The following is a 20,690-nucleotide window of genomic DNA, read 5'->3' on the forward strand; positions in this document are numbered from 1 at the left end:
TGGCAGGGGCGGTGTATACACTGTCCCAAAGATGCTGCTTGCAGGACTTTTTTCCCCGTCCTGCAAGCGCACTGTCAAAAGTCTGAAAAGCACACCAGTGTGAAAGGGGTCTTGCTCTGTACCCCCCCTCCCCCCAACCACCTCAGAACCTACCTGTACAGGACGAGATCGAGTAGAAGGAACTGGAGCATCTATTTTGGCTGCTGGTCTGTTAACTCTGGTCACAGCAGGTGGTGCGGGCTAATAAAACAAATTAAAGGATATCGATTAGCCACCAGTAGGTTCCAATTCATATCAGAAAGCTGGCCATTACAGCAGCCGATTGCAACATTGTCTGAAAGTGAACATGTAAATGGCATCAGAGCTACAAGGAAAAGTCATGGCCATCACATCACTGGAGAGGCCTTTTTGTAGGCAAGTTTACCAAAATATACTGTGCATTAGGGCTGAAACTAATCAACATACTTGGATTATTTTTATATTTCTATTCACCTCAGAGAACACTACCGGAGACATAATCATCTTTGCGTTCATACGCTGTCTCCATCCTGGTTCGCATCATTGTAGGAAATTGCCTTTTTTGTTATATCAATATATAGGTATAGACCTATTAAGCCTATATGGCCATAGAATATAAACATACAACTAGTGCAAAAGTTTACATTGTAATTAAAAGTGCCCCTGCCCAAATCCACTAACCCAAGCCCTCCCCCCGTACCCAAGCCCTCCCCCTTCTCTCCGAACTTCAGTCTCTTAACTTGTCAACTTTTACTAAAATGCGCTTCCTACTCTATACCATCTTAACTTGATAACTTATAATCGACCCAATCCTGCCATTTCAGTTTTAAATCCCTCTTCACCTTCCTCCCCCATAAACTTGAGCTGTTCAATATAATAGATGTCATTTATTTTACCAAGACAATTCCTCATTGTTGGGCTCTCGGGATCTTTCCACTGTTGTTTGGGGATCAGGCTCTTTGCTGCATTCAAGATATGGGGGAGCAAGGTTCTCATATATTGTTTACTAGTCATGTTTGTCCCATGGAACACACACACCCAAGGGTCGACTGCCATTTTAATTCCTGTAATTTCCTTGATTACTGATACAACCTTGTGCCAATATATATTGATTTTGGGGCACGTCCACCAGAGGGGTGACATGGTACCAGGTTCCCTACAAGCCCTCCAGCAGAATCTGGAGGTCTCCCCTTGGAATCGGTGTGCAATATCCAGGGTGATAAGACATTTAAAATTTCTATCAACCCACAGTTAGTTGATGCGATGTGCACCATCTTCAATATTTTCCCGAAATCTCTCTCAGTATCACCTGTTGCCAGCTCCTCATCCCATTTTTTAATATACGGAGGTGGTCCCTTATTTTTTTTAATCCTGACAGTATTTTATAAATCTGTGAGATCCCGCCTCCTCCGTTCGGCGCTAAACACATACGCTCTAGTGGGAGCAGATTTCCCTCTAGCCTGATCGGATGAGGAAGGGAGTCCACAAAGTGTTTCAGCTGTAGATATCTCAGCCAATTCAACTCAAACATTTTTGTATTCCCCAAGTTCCTGATAAGTACAAATGTTACCATCTTTCAGTATATCCCTTATTTTTACGTCCGTTTTTTTAATCCAACTCCCAGACAAGCTTACTTTCCCTGGTGCAAAATAATTTGTATCATATAGTGGGATTAGTAGGGAATTATATCCCCATTTTTCATTTTTGTGTACCCTATCCCATATTAACATAGATATCAGTGTGATCGTGTACATGTGCTCTTTGGACTGTCTAAATTGTGCCGGAATCCAAATATCCTTCCCTAACCTAGCTTTATTTAAGCTTCTTTCCAATTCAACCCACAATTTCTTTATTTTCTCTAAGGCCCTTTTCACACTACAAAATAAATCCGTTTTAATAATCTGTATTAAAATCCGTCAGATAATGTTAAAAAACTGAAGTTATACGTCTTTATAACATATAATTAAAGTCTATGGGATTTTTTTATGTTCCGTAAAGATCTGTAATAGTCCGTTATAACGTACGGACGTTAGTTATTACGGAATATTTTTCCGTTGCAAGTAACGGATATATTAACTAGGGTTGTCCCGATACCACTTTTTTAGGACTGAGTACGAGTACCAGGGGAGAAACAATATCAAGCAAGTGGACATTGATGGTCAGACTTTAAGGCCAAGGAAGTATGGTTTTGTAAAAATATATAATTTAATAGCATATAAATAAATTAAACAGGATATACAAAAAATAAATAAATACAAGAAAAATTATCACAAATTAATCAACAGTAAGTGACCACTGTACATTCCTCCGAAGTCGCCAATGCACGTTTCGCCGTGGGGCTTCTTCAGGGCGAGGATGAGGAATATAAAGTTAGCAGAGAGATAGAAACTTATCTGCAATGATACAGTGTGGCACATTAGTAAAACAGAAATATTAATCGAAATACAGAATTAAAATGAAATGAATTGAGGTGTCATAGTGTGTATTTACATGGCTGGTGGTCCCTCGACGGATGCGTCCACGGGGCATATAAGATACAGATGGAGATAAAACAGGTCGGGAGATAAGCTTAGGCACAAGCTTCCATATATCGAGAATCTAGTTGACAAAAATGTATATATATATATATATATATATATATATATATATATATATATATATATATATATATATATATATATATAGCAGTAATTAAATATGATATATGAATTCTTATCGTAGCTGCTGTCAACGTGCAGACACAGATACCATATAAAAAATAATGAAGATAGAGTAAATAGTAAAGATAAGGGATAAAACAGAGAAAACACTAAAGAATAATTTTTGTCAACTAGATTCTCGATATATGGAAGCTTGTGCCTAAGCTTATCTCCCGACCTGTTTTATCTCCATCTGTATCTTATATGCCCCGTGGACGCATCCGTCGAGGGACCACCAGCCATGTAAATACACACTATGACACCTCAATTCATTTCATTTTAATTCTGTATTTCGATTAATATTTCTGTTTTACTAATGTGCCACACTGTATCATTGCAGATAAGTTTATCTCTCTGCTAACTTTATATTCCTCATCCTCGCCCTGAAGAAGCCCCACGGCGAAACGTGCGTTGGCGACTTCGGAGGAATGTACAGTGGTCACTTACTGTTGATTAATTTGTGATAATTTTTCTTGTATTTATTTATTTTTTGTATATCCTGTTTAATTTATTTATATGCTATTAAATTATATATTTTTACAAAACCATACTTCCTTGGCCTTAAAGTCTGACCATCAATGTCCACTTGCTTGATATTGTTTCTCCCCTAATATTACTACAGATGTGGCCCATGTGAGTGCTATCCTTGTGTTTCCACTTTAATTTTCCTCCCCCTCTGCGTCTCCCTTTCTCTCCTTTTTCTTCTTCCTTCTCATTTTTCTTCTCTCTCTTCTTTTCTCCCCTCTCCTTTATTCTTCCCCCAGGTTCTTTAACCAACCCCTCCCCTCCTTGAATCACTATGAGTACGAGTACCGATACTTTTTTTCAAGTAGTCGCCGATACCGAATACCGATACTTTTTTTAAAATGTGTTCCCAAATGCAGCGATGTCCCCCCACAGATGCAGCCATGTATCCCCCCATCCAGCCATTGTCTCCCCCCATCCAGCCATTGTCTCCCCCCCATCCAGCCATTGTCTCCCCCCCATCCAGCCATTGTCTCCCCCCCATCCAGCCATTGTCTCCCCCCCATCCAGCCATTGTCTCCCCCCCCATCCAGCCATTGTCTCCCCCCATCCAGCCATTGTCTCCCCCCATGCAGCAATGTCACCCCCCATGCAGCCATTGTCACCCCCCATGCAGCCATTGTCACCCCCCATGCAGCCATTGTCACCCCCCATGCAGCCATTGTCACCCCCCATGCAGCCATTGTCACCCCCCATGCAGCCATTGTCACCCCCCATGCAGCAATGTCACCCCCCATGCAGCAATGTCACCCCCCATGCAGCCATTGTCACCCCCCATCCAGCAATGTATCCCCCCATGCAGCCATTGTCTCCCCCCATGCAGCCATTGTCTCCCCCCATGCAGCCATTGTCTCCCCCCATGCAGCCATTGTCTCCCCCCATGCAGCCATTGTCTCCCCCCATGCAGCCATTGTCACCCCCCATGCAGCCATTGTCACCCCATGCAGCAATGTATCCCCCCATGCAGCCATTGTCACCCCCCATCCAGCCGTGTGTGTCACCCCCCATGCAGCCGTGTCTCCCCCCATCCAGCCGTGTGTGTCACCCCCCATGCAGCTGTGTCTCCCCCCATCCAGCCGTGTGTGTCACCCCCCATGCAGCCGTGTCTCCCCCCATCCAGCCGTGTGTGTCTCCCCCCATCCAGCCGTGTGTGTCTCCCCCCATCCAGCCGTGTGTGTCTCCCCCCATCCAGCCGTGTGTGTCTCCCCCCATCCAGCCGTGTGTGTCTCCCCCCATCCAGCCGTGTGTGTCTCCCCCCATCCAGCCGTGTGTGTCTCCCCCCATATGCAGCCATGGCCCGCTTACCTGCTACCGCCGACTGTGTACTACGGCCGGCCAGGAACATTACAGCTTTGAATAGCTTTTGATTGGCGCCACGCTGCGTGTATAGACACTCCCCCTCGCTCGGGATTGGACAGTTCACCCGAGCAAGGGGGAGTGTCTATGCGTGGCGCAAATCATTACAGCTATTCAAAGCTGTAATGTTCCCGCCCGTATTACACAGTCAGCGGCGTAACGGCGGCGGATCGCAGAGGCGAATTGCGGCTCCGGCGGCGGCGCGGGGGGGGGTTAAGTATTCTATTTGTGTATCGGGGCGGGGTATCGGCGTCTGACTACCGCCGAAAAAACTCGGAATCGGTCCCGATACTAGTATCGGTATCGGGACAACCCTAATATTAACGTCCGTTATATTTTAACATTGAAGTCTATGGCGCACGGACGTTAGTAAATGTCTCCGTAAATGTCCATTATGTTAACGGACGTTAATTTTACTGAGCATGCTCAGTAAAGACTTCTGGAGCTGGACTTCAAGAAAGAGTGAAATGGTTTTTATTAACGGACGTTAGAAAGGAATGATATAACGGATGTATACGGATATATACGGATAAACATTATCCGTTTTCAATAGGAAAAAATGGTAAAATATTTATCCGTATGTATCCGTTATTAAATCCGTTAATAAACGTCCGTTAATAGGTGTAATAACAGTAGTAACGGATATTATAAAACGGACATACAATCCATAGTGTGAAAGAAGCCTAACCCATTCAACCACCCATGTCATGTGAATGGCCATGTAATATGTCTTAATGTCTGGTAACCCCAAACCACCATGTGCCTTGTCTCGGATTAATATAGACATACTTATGCGCGCTCTTTTTTTCTGCCATATGAATCTACGCAATAACTTTTTTTTAACGTTTTCAAAAATGCTTCTGGGATTGCAATCGGCAGCATTTGTAATTTATATAGGATCTTGGGCAGAGTTAACATTTTAAAACTATTTATTATTCCTAGTATGGACCTCTGTCTGGAAGGAATTTTGTTCAAATCCATTTTAATTTCATTCAATAATGGAATAAAATTATGTTGATAAATTGACTCGAGAGATGCTGCTATATTGACGCCTAGATATTTTATTTCAGTATCTCTTCAAATAAATGGGAAGTCTTTTATATCTGCTTACGTCCTGTGTTTTCACACTAATATTCAAGATTTCAGATTTTAAGGGATACATTTTGAAATTAGATGCTTCTCCATAAACTTTAAGAGTTTAAAAGGCTAGGGAGAGATGTGGTTGGATTCACTATGTATAACAGAATATCATTGGCGTATGCCTCATTTTTATGTTCCCCGCCATCTGTCTGTATCCCCTCAATGTCGGGGTTGTTTCTAATCCCAGACAGTAAAGGTTCTAGAGACAAGATAAACAAAGGGTGACAAGGTACAACCCTGTCGGGTCCCGTTAAACATCTCGAAGAGCCCGGACACCGTCCCGTTTACCTTAACCCTGGCAGTTGGGTTGTTATATAAAGCTTTTATCCACCCCAACATCTTGGGACCTACCCAATAAAACTCTAAAAAAGTCTGAAGAAATCCCCAGTCTACTCTGTCGAACGCTTTTTCGGCATCTATTGACAGAAGTAGACCTGGGGACTTACCATCTTTTATTCTCTGTATCAGTAGTAGTGTCTTGATACTGTTATCCCTACCTGGGATAAACCCCACTTGATCATTATATACCAGTTTATTCATAATATTCTTCATTCTACCAGCTAAGATTTTAGCGAACAACTTCACGTCCGCATTTAATAGGGAGATAGGTCTATAACTGGAGCACAATAAGGGATCTTTACCTACTTTGGGGATAATCGTAATCGCAGCCTCCAGTGCCTCGTGGCGAATGTCCCAATTAGTGCCGATGCCGTTCATATAAGAAAAGAACCTAGGGACTAAGATATCACTAAATTTCCTATAATACGCGGTTGTTAGCCCATCAGGGCCTGGGCTTTTCCCTGTTGGGGACTCACTTAGGATTTTTCCTAATTTCCATTTCTGTTAGAGTCTTCTAAGAAGCTGAGTTTATCCACTGATATTTTTTTTAAACCTGCTTCATCTAAGAATTTTTTGTTATATTCTAGTCTCCTTTTCACTTTCTCAGGGGGAACGTTTTGAGATATCGAGTACAGCCTCCCGTAATATTCTTGGAATGCTCCCGCAATTTCAGGGGTTGTATATACCTTATTTCCTTTACTCGTTTGTATACTTTCAATAAAATTTCCTTTAGATTCGTTTAACATTTTGGCTAGATATTTACCCGACAAGTCCCCCCATTGATACCTCTCTTTCTTGACTTTATGACAGGCTGTTCTATTTTCTTGTTCAATAAGGTCCCTTAGTTCCTCCCTTTTCAGAATAACCGAGCGTCCAGCTACACAATCACCTGTATGTGTCTCTGTTCGAGATCACGGATTGTTTTATGTAGCTCATCACGTTTCTTCCTTTTTAGCTGTTCCGATTGCAATCAGAATGCCCCTAATATAGGCCTTGTGAGCTTCCCATACTAATGCTTCTGACAGATGTTCTGAACTATTTTCTTTAAAATACAGTTCTAATTCCCTTTTGATCTTATCCAAGACCTCTTCATCTTGCATCAGATCTTCATTAATTTTCCATTGTTCTTTTGTGTTCCCGCTATGTTTAAATTAATTGATACTGGAGCATGATCCGACAAAGTTACTATTCCAATATCGGAACTTTTGACTGCTTCCAAAGATCCATGGTCCAACAAGAATAAGTTGATTCTTCAATACGTCCAGTGCACAGCAGAGCGGAATGAATAATCGCGTAATTTCGGATGTTGTATTTTCCATACATCTATCAGTTGATGTAGTTTCTTTAAGTGATTTCCGTTGTACATTCCCAACTCGCTGTGCACGTGACGTACAATCGAACTCTGGGTCCAGACAGAGATTCATGTCTCCGGCCATAATTACCTTGCCTGACTTGAAATCCATAAACCTCTCTATTACACCCTTAAGAAATGTATTAGGGTTTTGGTTTGGACTATATATATATATATATATATATATATATATATATATTAGCTATAGAGTAGTCAACTTCATTTATTTTGCCCCTGAGGAAAAGATGGCGCCCCTCGGGATCTACCCTTCTCTCCCCAAGGGCAAATCTTACTTCCCTGGCAAAACCAACGGCGACTCCTTTTGCACGTTTAATCGGCGAGTCCCCGTAAAACCATAGCGGGTATTCATATGAGCTTATTTTAAGATTAGAGTCCAGTGAGATATGCGTTTCTTGTAGTAGAACTATATCCGCTTTAAGATATTTTAATTCTCTCAGGATATTACTTATTTTTATGGGATTATTCAGACCACGTACATTATACAAAATAATTCTTAGGGTTCCTATATTGTCTGACGGGTGATCCACCTCCCCACTCCCACCTTTTCTGTATATCGGCAAGTTTTGATGTCAACGGTACACAACCGCATCAGACGTCCTAGTACTAAAGATTCTGAGAGAACCCCAATCCCAACCCACCCCCCGACCCAACCACCACCTTCCGCCCCTCTCTTAGACCCACCCCGCCTACCCAACATCCCAGGCCTACCCCCCCAAACCCTCCCCCTACCACCCCTAACCCCATGGGGGATTGCAGCCTTCAAAAGGCTCAAGGATCAGTGGCCCCCCTCCTTCTCCATCCTGCCCTACGGTTCTCCCCCCAGAGGTTGAGCTCTGATGTAGACCCCTCCGAGAACTACTACCGCCTGCCCCCCCACCCCTATCTAAACATGTATCGCTTACTCATTGACTCTTACCCCTTACCGTTCCCCACTCCCAACATACTTGGATTATGAAGTGCAGCACATACAGCTCAGTACACCATTAAGACATGTCAGCAAGTGCCTGAGAACTTGTGAAAGGAGCAATGCCTCATGGGGACATGTAGTCCTGGGAAGAAAGAAGTGAGCTATTCTAAAAGTTAGAAGGCCTTGCTATAGGGGCACTCTACGATAAATTTCACTTGCTTTCAACATTCAATTTTAAAATGAAATGTAATTTATAAGCAAAAAACGACATAAACTATCCAAAAATGTATTCGATCAGTCAAGTTTTCTAATCTGCTCCCATGAATTTAACAGTCACTGGATTTGACCCCCCTAATTATTAGAACATAGAATGTTCCTAGATTGAATTTGAAGGAAAAAGTTTGTTTGTGTATGGCCAGCATACGTGACAGCAGGTGCAGGCATCAAGCTACCAGCCTATGACAAAGGAATCGGTAATGCATATTATATTACAATAATGTCTGAAAATCTGCAAAACAGCATTTTTTTATTTATTTATGTTCTTTAAATGAAAAAGTTGATCTCCAAGTCTGATGATATGTACCAGATTCAACCTCTAAAAGTATATGCAGGATATATTTTTCCCTTGGTCTTAATCCAAGAATGGATTAGATTTGTTGTTCCCAAAAACAGCTAGTTTATATTTACATTTGAACTATAGCTGTACAACAAGGTACAGGGAACCCATAACACACATTTGGGCTCCCCTCAAGAAATCAAGAACTATAGTTACTAAAATCAGAAAGCAGCTTTGTTACATCAGGGTGGAAAAAAAAATCAAATAAAAAAATACTACTATGTAAAAGATAAAATTTACATTTGAGATGCATTAATTTAAGATGCATTAATAATTTAGTTTATTCAGCATTAAATGGAGCTTAGTTATGTATGTATATTCTGCATTATTTGAGTTTTTGGTAAACCCATTCAATGAATCCAAGCTGCAATAACATGAACTGCATTGATGCATTCACACAATGTCACAGTAACCATGAGAAAAACAAAGTTCAGGAATATTTCTTTATCCCATTGTTTTTTCAAATCAATGTACACTACAAACTGTATGATTGAATTGGTTCTGATATTGCCGTTTTGCTAACCTCACAGCTTATTCCAAATAGAATCTTTAATATTTGCAAACAAAATGAAGGTTTCCTAACTACCAGCAAGAATGAGTCCTTACATTTAAATAAAGAGCACCTGTCATTTCAGAACAATTATGGCAGCGCCTGATAGAGGGCAACTACTCACCTGCTGCCGCCACGTCCCTAACCTTGGTACGTTACTGCCGCATCACCAGCCGCCCTATTTAAGTGAATGGGACCGTTGGTGAGTCAACAGCAGTTCAGAGGAGAACCTGCTGCGGGACAGAAACGACAGTTGCCCTTTAAAAAAAATTTGATTTAAATCAAGCCTTTTTACTAGTGGTTTAACAACAACTTGAATCAAATCCACACTGTACAACATGCTAACAATCATGCGTTTTGTTTTAAGTGGATCTTGCAGACAACTCACAAATTCATTCTAACATCCAATGACAAAACCTGAACAGCCACTACCAGATTTTAATTACTAAACGTACCTTTTCTTTTGTTTTAACTTTGAAAGCATGCTGGGAGGTGGGATGGAGGACCGGAATAAACGGATTTTCAGGCTTGTATAGACCGCATTTGAAGACTGCTTTGTTTGCCTTTTGTCTCTGTTCCTTAAGTTTCCTTATCTCCTTTTCTTCCAAATAGCGCTTCAGAAGTACCTGGCGCCCAGAGTCAATGTTATCTCTCCTTTTACCAAAGACTGCTGTAGTATTGAACACAAAAATATTTTTTTTATATATATTTGGCATTTTAAAACAAGAATAAAATAAAAATAAAAAAAAAAATAAAAAAAAAAACATACACCCCCCCCCCCACAAAACACCACCCTTTACACTACCGGATTATAATAAGAATAAAAAAAATTGCCATTAGTTAATTGCCCATCAACTGAACATACATCTTACAGCAGGCGTTTCTTCATAATCCTCCATCTAAAACAGACAACGCTGTCCAACAATATATCATGACATCATTTGTGCATCCACATACACAGCTGCATGTCTACAGAGGCAACGATTATGGGGGTGGGGGGGATTTCATCCTGACAAAGCTGGGCACTTCCAAAGAAAAGCATTGATGTCATGCTCCTGTGCATCGCAGCTGGACCCAACAGCATGGTCACACCAGCGAGACCGCGAATACCTCCATCAATACCTTGATGTAGCTGGTCTATGCAGCACTTTGTTTCTATTGCAGCTTTAACCATAGGACATGGCTATAAAAGCGAGCCTGTGAGCACTTGATCGTAAGCGCTCTGCAACCGTTTTAACACATACCCTGAGACTGGTCAATCATTCCACACAAGGTGTGTCATTGAGCTACAAGACGGGGGAGCAGACTTTAGCTCAGAAAAGCTCAGAAAAACCTCAGAAAAATTACACAGCGCAGCTTAACTGACACAGAAACCAACAATTTACATAATCATTCCGAGCTAACTACAGCTCAGATCAGGGCTGTGGAGTCGGTAGATAAATGTTCCGACTCCTCAGTTTTATGTACTTCCGACTCCCCGGTATTAATATGCAAATGTATTTCATACATTCCTTGAGGGAAAGAAACGCAACCTACCACAGGACTACTGGCTGGGAAGCCAACAGTCTACTGTATTGCACAGTTTAAGCAAAAGACAAACACAATGAAAACAACGTTTTTTTATTCTAAAACATGATTTTCCTAGGAGAATCCCATAGTCATGTTTAAAGTTTAAGCTAACAATCAGAGTTTACAAGTTTTTATAGCCTTAGCTAAATGACAGCAGTTTTTCCAATGGTTTACAGCTTCAGTCTTGAACTATTGGCCCTCCATTCCCTTCACTTATACAAGTGTCTCACTCTCTAGTCCTGCAAAAAACATTTATTTAATCCCTTATCAGTGAGAGGCTAGGTTACACATGGACGCTGCGTTCCCTGTAAAAGCAGAACACAACACTATGGAAAGTATAAGTATTGCAGCTCCTAATTGTGCGTTGCGTGCCATATAGTGAAGCACAGGAAAAGCATGCTTCTTCACGGTCACTTAACGTGTACGTTTTGCGGTTACGTGAGGCACTGCATGCATTGGTCTTTATTCTTATAGTAGAGAAGTCATTAATTATAATTTTGTGAATTGGGACATTTAACCACTTGACCACCAGGCCTATTCTGGCACTTCTCTCCTTCATGTGAAAATCACAATTTTTTTGCTAGAAAATTAATCAGAACCCCCAAACATTATATATTTTTTTTTAGCAGACATCCTAGGGAATAAAATGGCAGTCATTGCAATACTTTTTGTCACACCGTATTTGCGCAGCGGTCTTACAAGCGCACTTTTTTTGGATAAAAATCACTTTTTTGAATTAAAAAATAAAACAATACATTTTGCCCAATTTTTTTATATATTGTGAAAGATAATGTTACGCCGAGTAAAATGATACCCAACATGTCACGCTTAAAAATTGCGCCCGCTCGTGGCATGGCGTCAAACTTTTACCCTTAAAAATCTCGATAGGCGACGTTTAAAAAATTCTACAGGTTGCATTTTTTGAGTTGCAGAGTAGTTCTAGGGCTAGAATTATTGCTCTCACTCTAACGATCGCGGCGATACCTCACTTGTGTGGTTTGAATACCGTTTTCATATGCGGGCGCTACTCGCGTATGCGTTTGCTTCTGCGCGCGAGCTCGTCGGGATGGGGCGCTTTAAAAAAAAAAATTTTTGTTTTCTTATTTATTTTTATTTAGTTTTATAATTTTTTACACTGAAATAAAAAAAAATAAAAAATAAAATTGATCACTTTTATTCCTATTACAAGGAATGTAAACATTCCTTGTAATAGAAAAAAGCATGACAGGTCCTCTTAAATATGAGATCTGGGGTCAAAAAGACCTCAGATCTCATATTTAGACTTAAATGCAAAAAAAATAAAAAATAAAAATGTAATTTTTTCAAATGACAAAAAAAAAAATGTTTCTTTAAGAGGCTGGGCGGGACTGACGTTTTGACGTCACTTTCGCCCAGCAGAGCTATGAGGACGGATGAAGGAGATTTCTCCTTCAGTCCCGTCCCCGCTCAGCTGCCGGACACATCTGATCGCCTCCGCCGCTACCGACGGCTCCGGTAAGCGGCGGAGGGCGCGGGAGAGGCCCTCCCCCGCCACCGATAACGGCGATCTCGCGGCGAATCCGCCGCGGAGACCGCCGTTATCGTGTACACCACCGCCCCCTGAAAAGATGAATATCTCGGTTGTGGCAGCAGCTGCTGCCGTTATCGAGATATTCAACTTTAAAAACAGGACGTCTTTTTGACATGGGGCGGTGGTCAAGTGGTTAAACTTGCTTTTTTTTTTTTTTATTCCAATCTAAAAGTTAGTCGGAGTCGGAGTCGGTGCATTGTTTGCCGACTCCAGGTACCCAAAATTTCCCCCGACTCCGACTCCACAGCCCTGCATTTATTATGGTTAGACAACGTTGTCCGTTTTAGATGGTGGAGGAAAATAAAATTATATTACGTTACACAAACAAAGTGACCCATAAATGTAAAGTCGAAGGAAAAGGATTTAAGCTTTTTTTTTTACAAATGGATAAGGGAAAAAGTGGCGTGCATTTGTATTCAGCCCCCCCGAGTCAATACTGTGTAGAACCACATATAGCTGCAAGTCTTTTAGCGATGGGTCTACCAAAAAAGTTTTTGCCCATTTTTCTTTGCAAAATAGCTCAAGCTCTGTCAGATTGGATGGAGAGTGTCTCAAAAGGAATTTTCTTGTTGCAGATTCTAAATTGGATTTAGGTCTGGACTTTGACAGCCAAACACATAAATCTGGTTTGATCTAAACCAGGCGGTCTCCAAACTTTCTAAACAAAGGGCCAGTTTACCAAGTTATACAAAGATCGGGTTATTGTTTGGACACAGTGGAAGAAGAGATGATCAAAGACGACAGGATCAAAAAACAGACTTTACAAAATGCAGAGGATTATCCCCTTACAGGTTCCACAGCGAGTAGAACAAGCATGCTTTACTGCATATTACAGAGAGATTCTACTGTTGTGGGTTTAGTAACACTTTAAGCATTGTAACCCAAAAAGCACCAAATATGAGGCAGTATGATTGAAGTCCATTTTCTCCCTCACAAATAGAGCTTTCTTTTGGTGACATTTGATCACTTCTGCTTTTTTTTCTCAGTCTAGGCCATTATGTATTATTTTACATTTATTTTTGGCAAAATAAATAAATTGCAATAAAAATGTATATTGGATTGGTATGCGCATAAGTTAGTCTGTCTACAAAACAGGGGATAGTTTTACAGACTTTTTTTTTCTATGTTTTTACTGGTAATGGTGGAGATCTTTAGCAGGACTGCGACATAGGGTCAGATTTGTCTGCCACAAAGACACTTTTTGGGGACCAGTGACATTGCTTTCTCTTTTATAGCACTGGTCAATGCAAACAGTTTTATGGAAGATTGCAATTATATTTACTAAGTAGAGCTGAACCTTGTATACCACAATTGGCAAGATAGACATACTATATAGATAGATACTGTACAGTGTTGTGTGAAACCTTGCATTATAAAGGATAAAAAGCAGTTGATTGAAAATTGTTAAAGGTTTCAAAAAGTCGGGATAGCGCTAGGTTGTGGTGGTAAAAAAATAAAATAAAAATTATATGATGACCTAGGGCCGAAACCACTAATCGATTAAGAAAATAGTTGACAACTAATTTAATAATCGATTAATTGGCCAGCCAATTAGTTGGTCTGCATACGGAATGCATTATTTGTTTACATATCAGAAGACACAGTGTAGCAGACATACAGCTCAGTGCACCGTCCACACATTAATAAGTGTCTGCGAACATGTGAATGTGTGAGGAGCAAACCCTCATGGGACATTGAGTCCTAGGCAGGAAGTGAGTGGTTTTAAAGGCAGAAGTTTTTACCCTGCTATACTCTGAAGGCAGCAAGAGCCAGAAGCATTGGTGGGGGCCCTGGGAGAGAAGAATCAGGGCTGCTCTGTGCAAAACCATTACACAGAGCATGCAAATAGAACATGTTTGTTGTTTAACCACTGCGGCAGGTGGGCTCTCCCCCAAATCACTGTAGCTGCAAGTCGGCCCTTTATACAGCTAGAGCAGGGGCCCGCGCCCCTCACGGCACAGTGGTGAGCCGATAACAGCCGTCCAGGCACGAGAGACAGAACGGGCATTTGTGTGTAAATCACACAAATCCCGATCGATCAGGAAAGAGACAGATCTGTTCCTTTAAGCTAGGAACAATGATCTGGCTTCTCCTCTAGTCAGTCCCATACCCCCAATGTAATGAAAACACAGAGGGAATACATTTAACCCCTTGATCGCCCCTTAGTGTTAACTCCTTGCCTACCAGTGACATTTACACAGTTATCAGTGCATTTTAATAGCACTGATCGCTGAATAAATGTCAAAGGTCCAAATAAAAGTGTCCGATCTGTACGCTGCAATCCCGGGAAAAAAAATTTGCTGATCGCTGCTATAAAAAAAATACATAAAAAACCCACACACACACACCTTGCAGCTTCACAGCCTGGTTCCCCCTACTGCGCGAGTCACACTGCACGTTCTGTGTGGTACCTGCGTGTCTCACAGAAGGGGGGGGGGCTGGGGTTCCAGACATGGTGTAGATACTGCGGCAAACTTTGCCAGAAATGCAATCAAATACCTGTAATAGACAGATATCGGCCCCTCCCCACTGAAAAAAAGTGGTTGGGTGCTGGATAAAAATGGACAGTGGAAGTTCCATTTTTGGGTGGAACTCCGCTTTGAAAAGAAAATCAGTTTTACCCCTTACTGACCAGCCGCCGCAGTTTTACTGCAGCAGGTTGGCTCCCCTGGGCGAAACAACGTTACCGTAGGTCGATTTGCCTTTTGACCACTGGGGGGCATGCGGCTCACCGACTGGAGCCGATGCAAGCGCAATGACCGCTGAAGTGGTTAAAGACTGTGCAGGGAATATCAGCATGTGAACCCAGAAGAAGTAGGGGCTGATAGACTGGAGGTCATAGAAGGCATTAAAATCACATTTAAAAGTAAAACTTTTACCAGTATTGTGATAATTATATAATGTACATCAATGGAGAGAAAGAGAAAAAAAAATAAAAAAAAAAAACCAACAAGCAACACCCCCACACAACATTTTAGAACTACTTTAAAAGCGGTTGTACACCCTATTTTTACACTTTGGCCTACAGGTAAGCCTATAAAGGCTTACCTGTAGGTAAAAAGAATATCCCCTTGCCCCTCCGATTTCGCCGGCTGAAAGGTCCGACAAATGCCGGACCTTGCTGGAAAGAAGTCTCACGCGCAGGAGTTTGTGAATGTTGATTTGACCCCACTATTAGAAAAAAAAAAAAAAAATATGGAACAAATGTTCTTAAAATTACGTTTTGAATGAAGACATTGTTTTTGTATGGCCAGCATATAATATACATAGATACAGACCCGTATGAAATGAAAAAGTCTGATGATATTTACCAGATTCAAACTCTAATAGTATATACAGTATCTCTTGGCTGTTATTCTCAGAGTGGATTAGAGATTTTGATCCCAACCATATAGTTGGTCATTTATATTTACCACCATATATAGATATTTAAGAATAAACTGACTTTTTTTTTTTTTTTTTAACTTTACATATTACCTAAATTATACACCACTTTAAAAGGTTTAAAAAAATAAATAAACTTAGCGGCTTTAAAATTTCAAATATATGCCTTTTAAAAACGGAGCTCCACCCAAAAGGGGAGGCTTCACTCATTGGTCTCCCCCCACGCAACCACATTTGGCAGGTAGCTGCTCCCACTTCCTATTGCAAAAACAGCTCGGGTGAAGACACCGCTAGATTCGTGGGCAGGCAAGTGCCCTAATATTAAAAGTCAGCAGCTACAGTATTTGTAGCTGCTGACTTAAATTTTTTCGGGAGATCATGGAGCTCTGCTTTAATGGCGGAGGGATACAAAGTGTTCTGGTATTTTTGTAATAAGATATTCGCTAACATTTTGTTGTTTGAGAATGCAGTTTAACCCTTTTATTTTTCAGTTTTGTTTGGACTTATGGTTCAGTGTATGGGGTATGCACCACCCCAGAATTATATACTGTTCGGACTGGTGGAGGGGGGGGGGGGGGGGGAGAAATATAATCCTAGGACAAACCCCCCCCCCAACACACTGAGGCATGCTTTTAGCAGGTGGGGTCATCATGGGCTGGTCTACCATTTGCCAGTAGTCAATTTACCTTTAGGAAGTAGTGCAATGTTTAAAGACTGTTGTACTCAATGGAAGAGAAAAATCACTTGCGTATATTCTGAGATATACAGCAGTTGTCAGTCACATCTTACCACTATTATCCATGGACGCCTTAGTCTCATTAACCTCGTCCAGCACTGGCAGGTCCGGCTCTATCCCAAATGAAACATTTGAGTCCATCAGTGCCAGACCTCTGCTCTTCCGGAACTCTACATCTCTGTTCTCCTTCTGCCTTATGGATTTGCGTCTGGCAACTTTCGCTCTCAAGTGGTCTATACTCAGGTCTTTTTTATAACGTCCAACAAACTGAGATCTGCTCTCCATGATTGCTTGCCACCTAGGAGAGAAAGGTCACATTTATTTCACAAAATTAATCACTAAGCAGAACTACGCATTAGCAGAACAAAAAAATTTGCCATAGATAATTCAAGCCAATGTTAGCACTTTGCAAACTATAATATATTAATATATATATATATATATATATATATATATATATATATATATATATATATATATATATATATATATATATATATATATATATATATATATATATATATATATATATATTCACATCGCTACCAATTACTGTAGCTTTCAAAGCTGAATTTTTGCACTAAAATAATTATGGACCTCAGGGTCCCCCTGTCTTCTGGGACCCATGTGTGTCTCAGAAGGCAGCAGGGGGTGTGGAAGGATGAGGGGCCTTACACCACAGTGGGAGCGGGTACCCGTCAAAACCAGCTACCTGCTCACACCTCCCCCTGGTGGTGGGGGGGGAATAAAGACATTAGGATTTTTATCTTAATGCATTCTTAACATTAATCACTGGTTTCACTGTCCAGGCGCAGGGCCGCTTAGAAACTAAGGGCCCAATCTTTACCCTTCATGGAGGGTTCCTGTCACTTGAGGACCTTCAAGGACTGGGTACCTTTTTAATGTTTAGGGTCCACTCCCTTGGACGCGTACAGCACCCTTCAGGAATGCCTTAGCGTTGCAGTGTCCAGCGCCCAGAGACCACATTACAGGCAAAACCTCACTGGCTCGAGTCTTCTTTGTGAGGCTCGGGTACCATTTATCTAAGCATATAGCCTGTGTCAAATGGATCAGATCGGTCAATCACTTGATTCATCTTGTAACCATTTGTGGGACTAGAGACCTGAAGATCAGAGAGCTCAAACAAACTGACATCCACCTGGCAGACACTGGTAAAAAAAAAAATTCACCTGGACATGGGAGTATACCTCAGTAGGTAATGAATATTAGCCTGACTGACTCTTGATGTAAGGAAAAAATAATTCCTACTTCAATATGATTGTTATATGAATCCAAGGGGAATTTCTTCTTGTCTATGTGCCTTTCAAGGAGTTTGTCAGTTTTTCCATTGTACTGGTACTTTCTAGCCTATTAAGCCATGGGCACATTATTATGATGAAATTAGAGCAAAAAAAAAAAAATCTGGTCGGCCAGTTCCACACAGAGCCCGATGCCCTTTCAACTCGTGGGGCAACATTTTTGCCCATTCAGTAAGTGTCTGTGACACCAGGGCCCCAGTAGGACAGACTGCTGACCCCAACACTGAACAGGGAGCGGGCCACTGCCTCGGCCCTCCTGTCCACAGGGAGAAGTCCATTTCTTCAGGAAATTCTCCTCAAAAGGGTAACGGACCGCTATATTTTTTGGGACGAAAAAGACCCTCTGCGGTCATTCCCATTCCTTGTATAAAAGTTTATCAAGATAAGGTACACAAGGAAACACCTTTTCAGTGCGGGCCGGTGTTGTAAAAAATCCTCAGACCTGTGAAAAAAATAAATAAATCACGTCAATTCCGGTGCTCCTACGTCAGGAGCACAGCTGATCGCGGGTCCACGGCACATGCGCAGATGATTTTTTTGGTCCGTGAAAATCCTAGACTGGGGTAGGCGAGCGGAGGCGGAGCAAGAGTTTTAATGACATTCCTGCGATTCACCTCACATGTTCCAACATAGTCGCTTTAAGGGACTTTTTTCTGTTTCTTAGCTATACAAGACCACTTTTCATCATTGTGTGTCTTGTATATAACTGATTTATTTGGACTCATACCAGTTTTGTTTTGCCCAGTGTGCTATATTCATATATATTTCACTTTGATCGTGTGTTTACTTATATTGCTGTTATTAGCTGGTTCACACACACACACACACACACACACACGATATCCACTTTTTCTAGGGGCACCGCTAGGTTCTTATCACTTTTGCATTTTGTATATAGTTTTTAGTATATCTTACTTGGCGCTGCACTTTTCTTTTTAATATTATGGGTGAACCTCCGCTTTAAGAGTATCCCGCACTGCGGTTATAAGTGCTCCAACAGGCGCCGACACGGAGTCGTCCTCACTGTCCAAATGATCGTGGTCCGCATCCTCTGACACGTCAGAACAAGGGCCGGAAGCCCCAGCTGGGCCCAAATCTTAGTCAGAGTTGTCCCCGGAAGATGGTGGGGGGGCCTTAGCCTTTCACCCTGGCAACAAAAGCCTCCAGGACTGCCGATATAGCATCCACAGATAAAGGGGCACCAGTTGCTAACACAGGTATGTCTGGGGAAGAAGCATCAGCTTCTGACGCCATGCTGACCCACACGTCAGACACCCCTATGGACACAACCCACCCTCCTAGCTGCTATAGATGCCGAGGCCCCCCGCCCCCCCGGAGACTTAACACCCGAGCCAGGCACTGCACAGCTGCCATCCCCACTATCCCGTCTGAGGTGCTCTCCCCCCACAAGTCACTTTTACGGCAGTGTGTCTAAGGCTGTTTGCACCGAACAGAGAACAATACCACCGCTATATATAATGTTTGGGGGTTCTGATTAATAATCTAGCAACAAAAAAAAAAAAAATTGAATTTTAAATGGAGAGAAGTGCTAAAATAGGCCCAGTTGTCAAGTGGTTAAAGGGGTTGTAAAGGTAAAAAATAAATAAATAAATAAAACATTCCTAAATAGCTTCCTTTACCTTAGTGCAGTCCTCCTTCACTTACCTCATCCTTCCATTTTGCTTTCAAATGTCCTTATTTCTTCTGAGAAATCCTAACTTCCTGTTCTGTCTGTAACGCCACACAGTAATACGACACTTTCTCCCTGGTGTGGAGTGTCGTGCTCGCCCCCTCCCTTATTTGGGGGGCGAGCAGGACGCCCACTAACACACAGCTCCATTCTCCATCTGCAATGTAGAGAGCTTCCTGACTCTCCTGCTCACCCCCCCAAGGGAGGGGGCAAGCATGACACTCCACACCAGGGAGAAAGACTTGCATTACTGTGTGGAGTTACAGACAGAAGAACAGGAAGTGAGGATTTCTCAGAAGAAATAAGGACATTTAAAAGCAAAAATGGAAGGATGAGGTAAGTGAAGGAGGACTGCACTAAGGTAACGGAAGCAATTTAGGAAACAAATTGTTTTACCTTTACAACCCCTTTAAGTGTTTTCCTGAAGGCCCGATGGTTTTCTTCAATGTAGATGTTCGTTGGTAGAGCGTTCCATAGCTGTGGTTCCTGGACTGCGAATCTTCGTTCCCCTTTAGATTTGTAGCGAGACTTGGGGATGTGGAGGAGATTTTGGTTAGTTGAGCGGGAGGGTCCGATTAGGGGTGGTGTTTGATTTTCTTGCATAAATATTGAGGCGTGCGTTCCTTGTGTGCATTTGTGGGTGAGGCAGAGGGTCTTAATGTAACCCGATCCTTTACCGACAGCCAATGGAGAGTCCTCAGGGCCCGGGGTGATTGATTCCCAGGGTTTATCCCCGCCGTTATCAGTCTGGCTGCTGTGTTCTGGACGACTTGTAGACAAGAAATCTGGTATTTGGGTAGTCCGAAGTAGAGAGAGTTTGCGTAGTCGAGTATTGACGATTGTTCCAACTACTATTACTGCTGTGTCCTCTTCCAGGATGAAGCTACGCAGCAAGCTGAG

At 42.0% G+C, this 20,690-nt stretch overlaps 1 protein-coding gene across 2 annotated transcripts in view; it reads right to left on the reverse strand.

Moving 5' to 3' along the window:
• Nucleotides 1-20,690, reverse strand: part of DLGAP5 (DLG associated protein 5) — a 58,172-nt gene that overhangs the window by 34,816 nt on the left and 2,666 nt on the right. For both annotated transcript variants that reach the window (XM_040332518.1, XM_040332517.1), the window contains exons 2-4: nt 16,835-17,079; nt 9,978-10,192; nt 154-240 (exon numbers count right to left, since the gene is read on the reverse strand). In XM_040332518.1, the coding sequence (XP_040188452.1) occupies nt 154-240; nt 9,978-10,192; nt 16,835-17,066 (534 nt within the window). In that variant the 5' untranslated portion in view covers nt 17,067-17,079. The remainder of the gene's footprint in view (nt 1-153; nt 241-9,977; nt 10,193-16,834; nt 17,080-20,690) is intronic.

The sequence above is a fragment of the Rana temporaria genome, chromosome 13, assembly GCF_905171775.1.
Source record: "Rana temporaria chromosome 13, aRanTem1.1, whole genome shotgun sequence".
In the NCBI taxonomy this organism is placed as follows: Eukaryota; Metazoa; Chordata; class Amphibia; order Anura; family Ranidae; genus Rana; species Rana temporaria.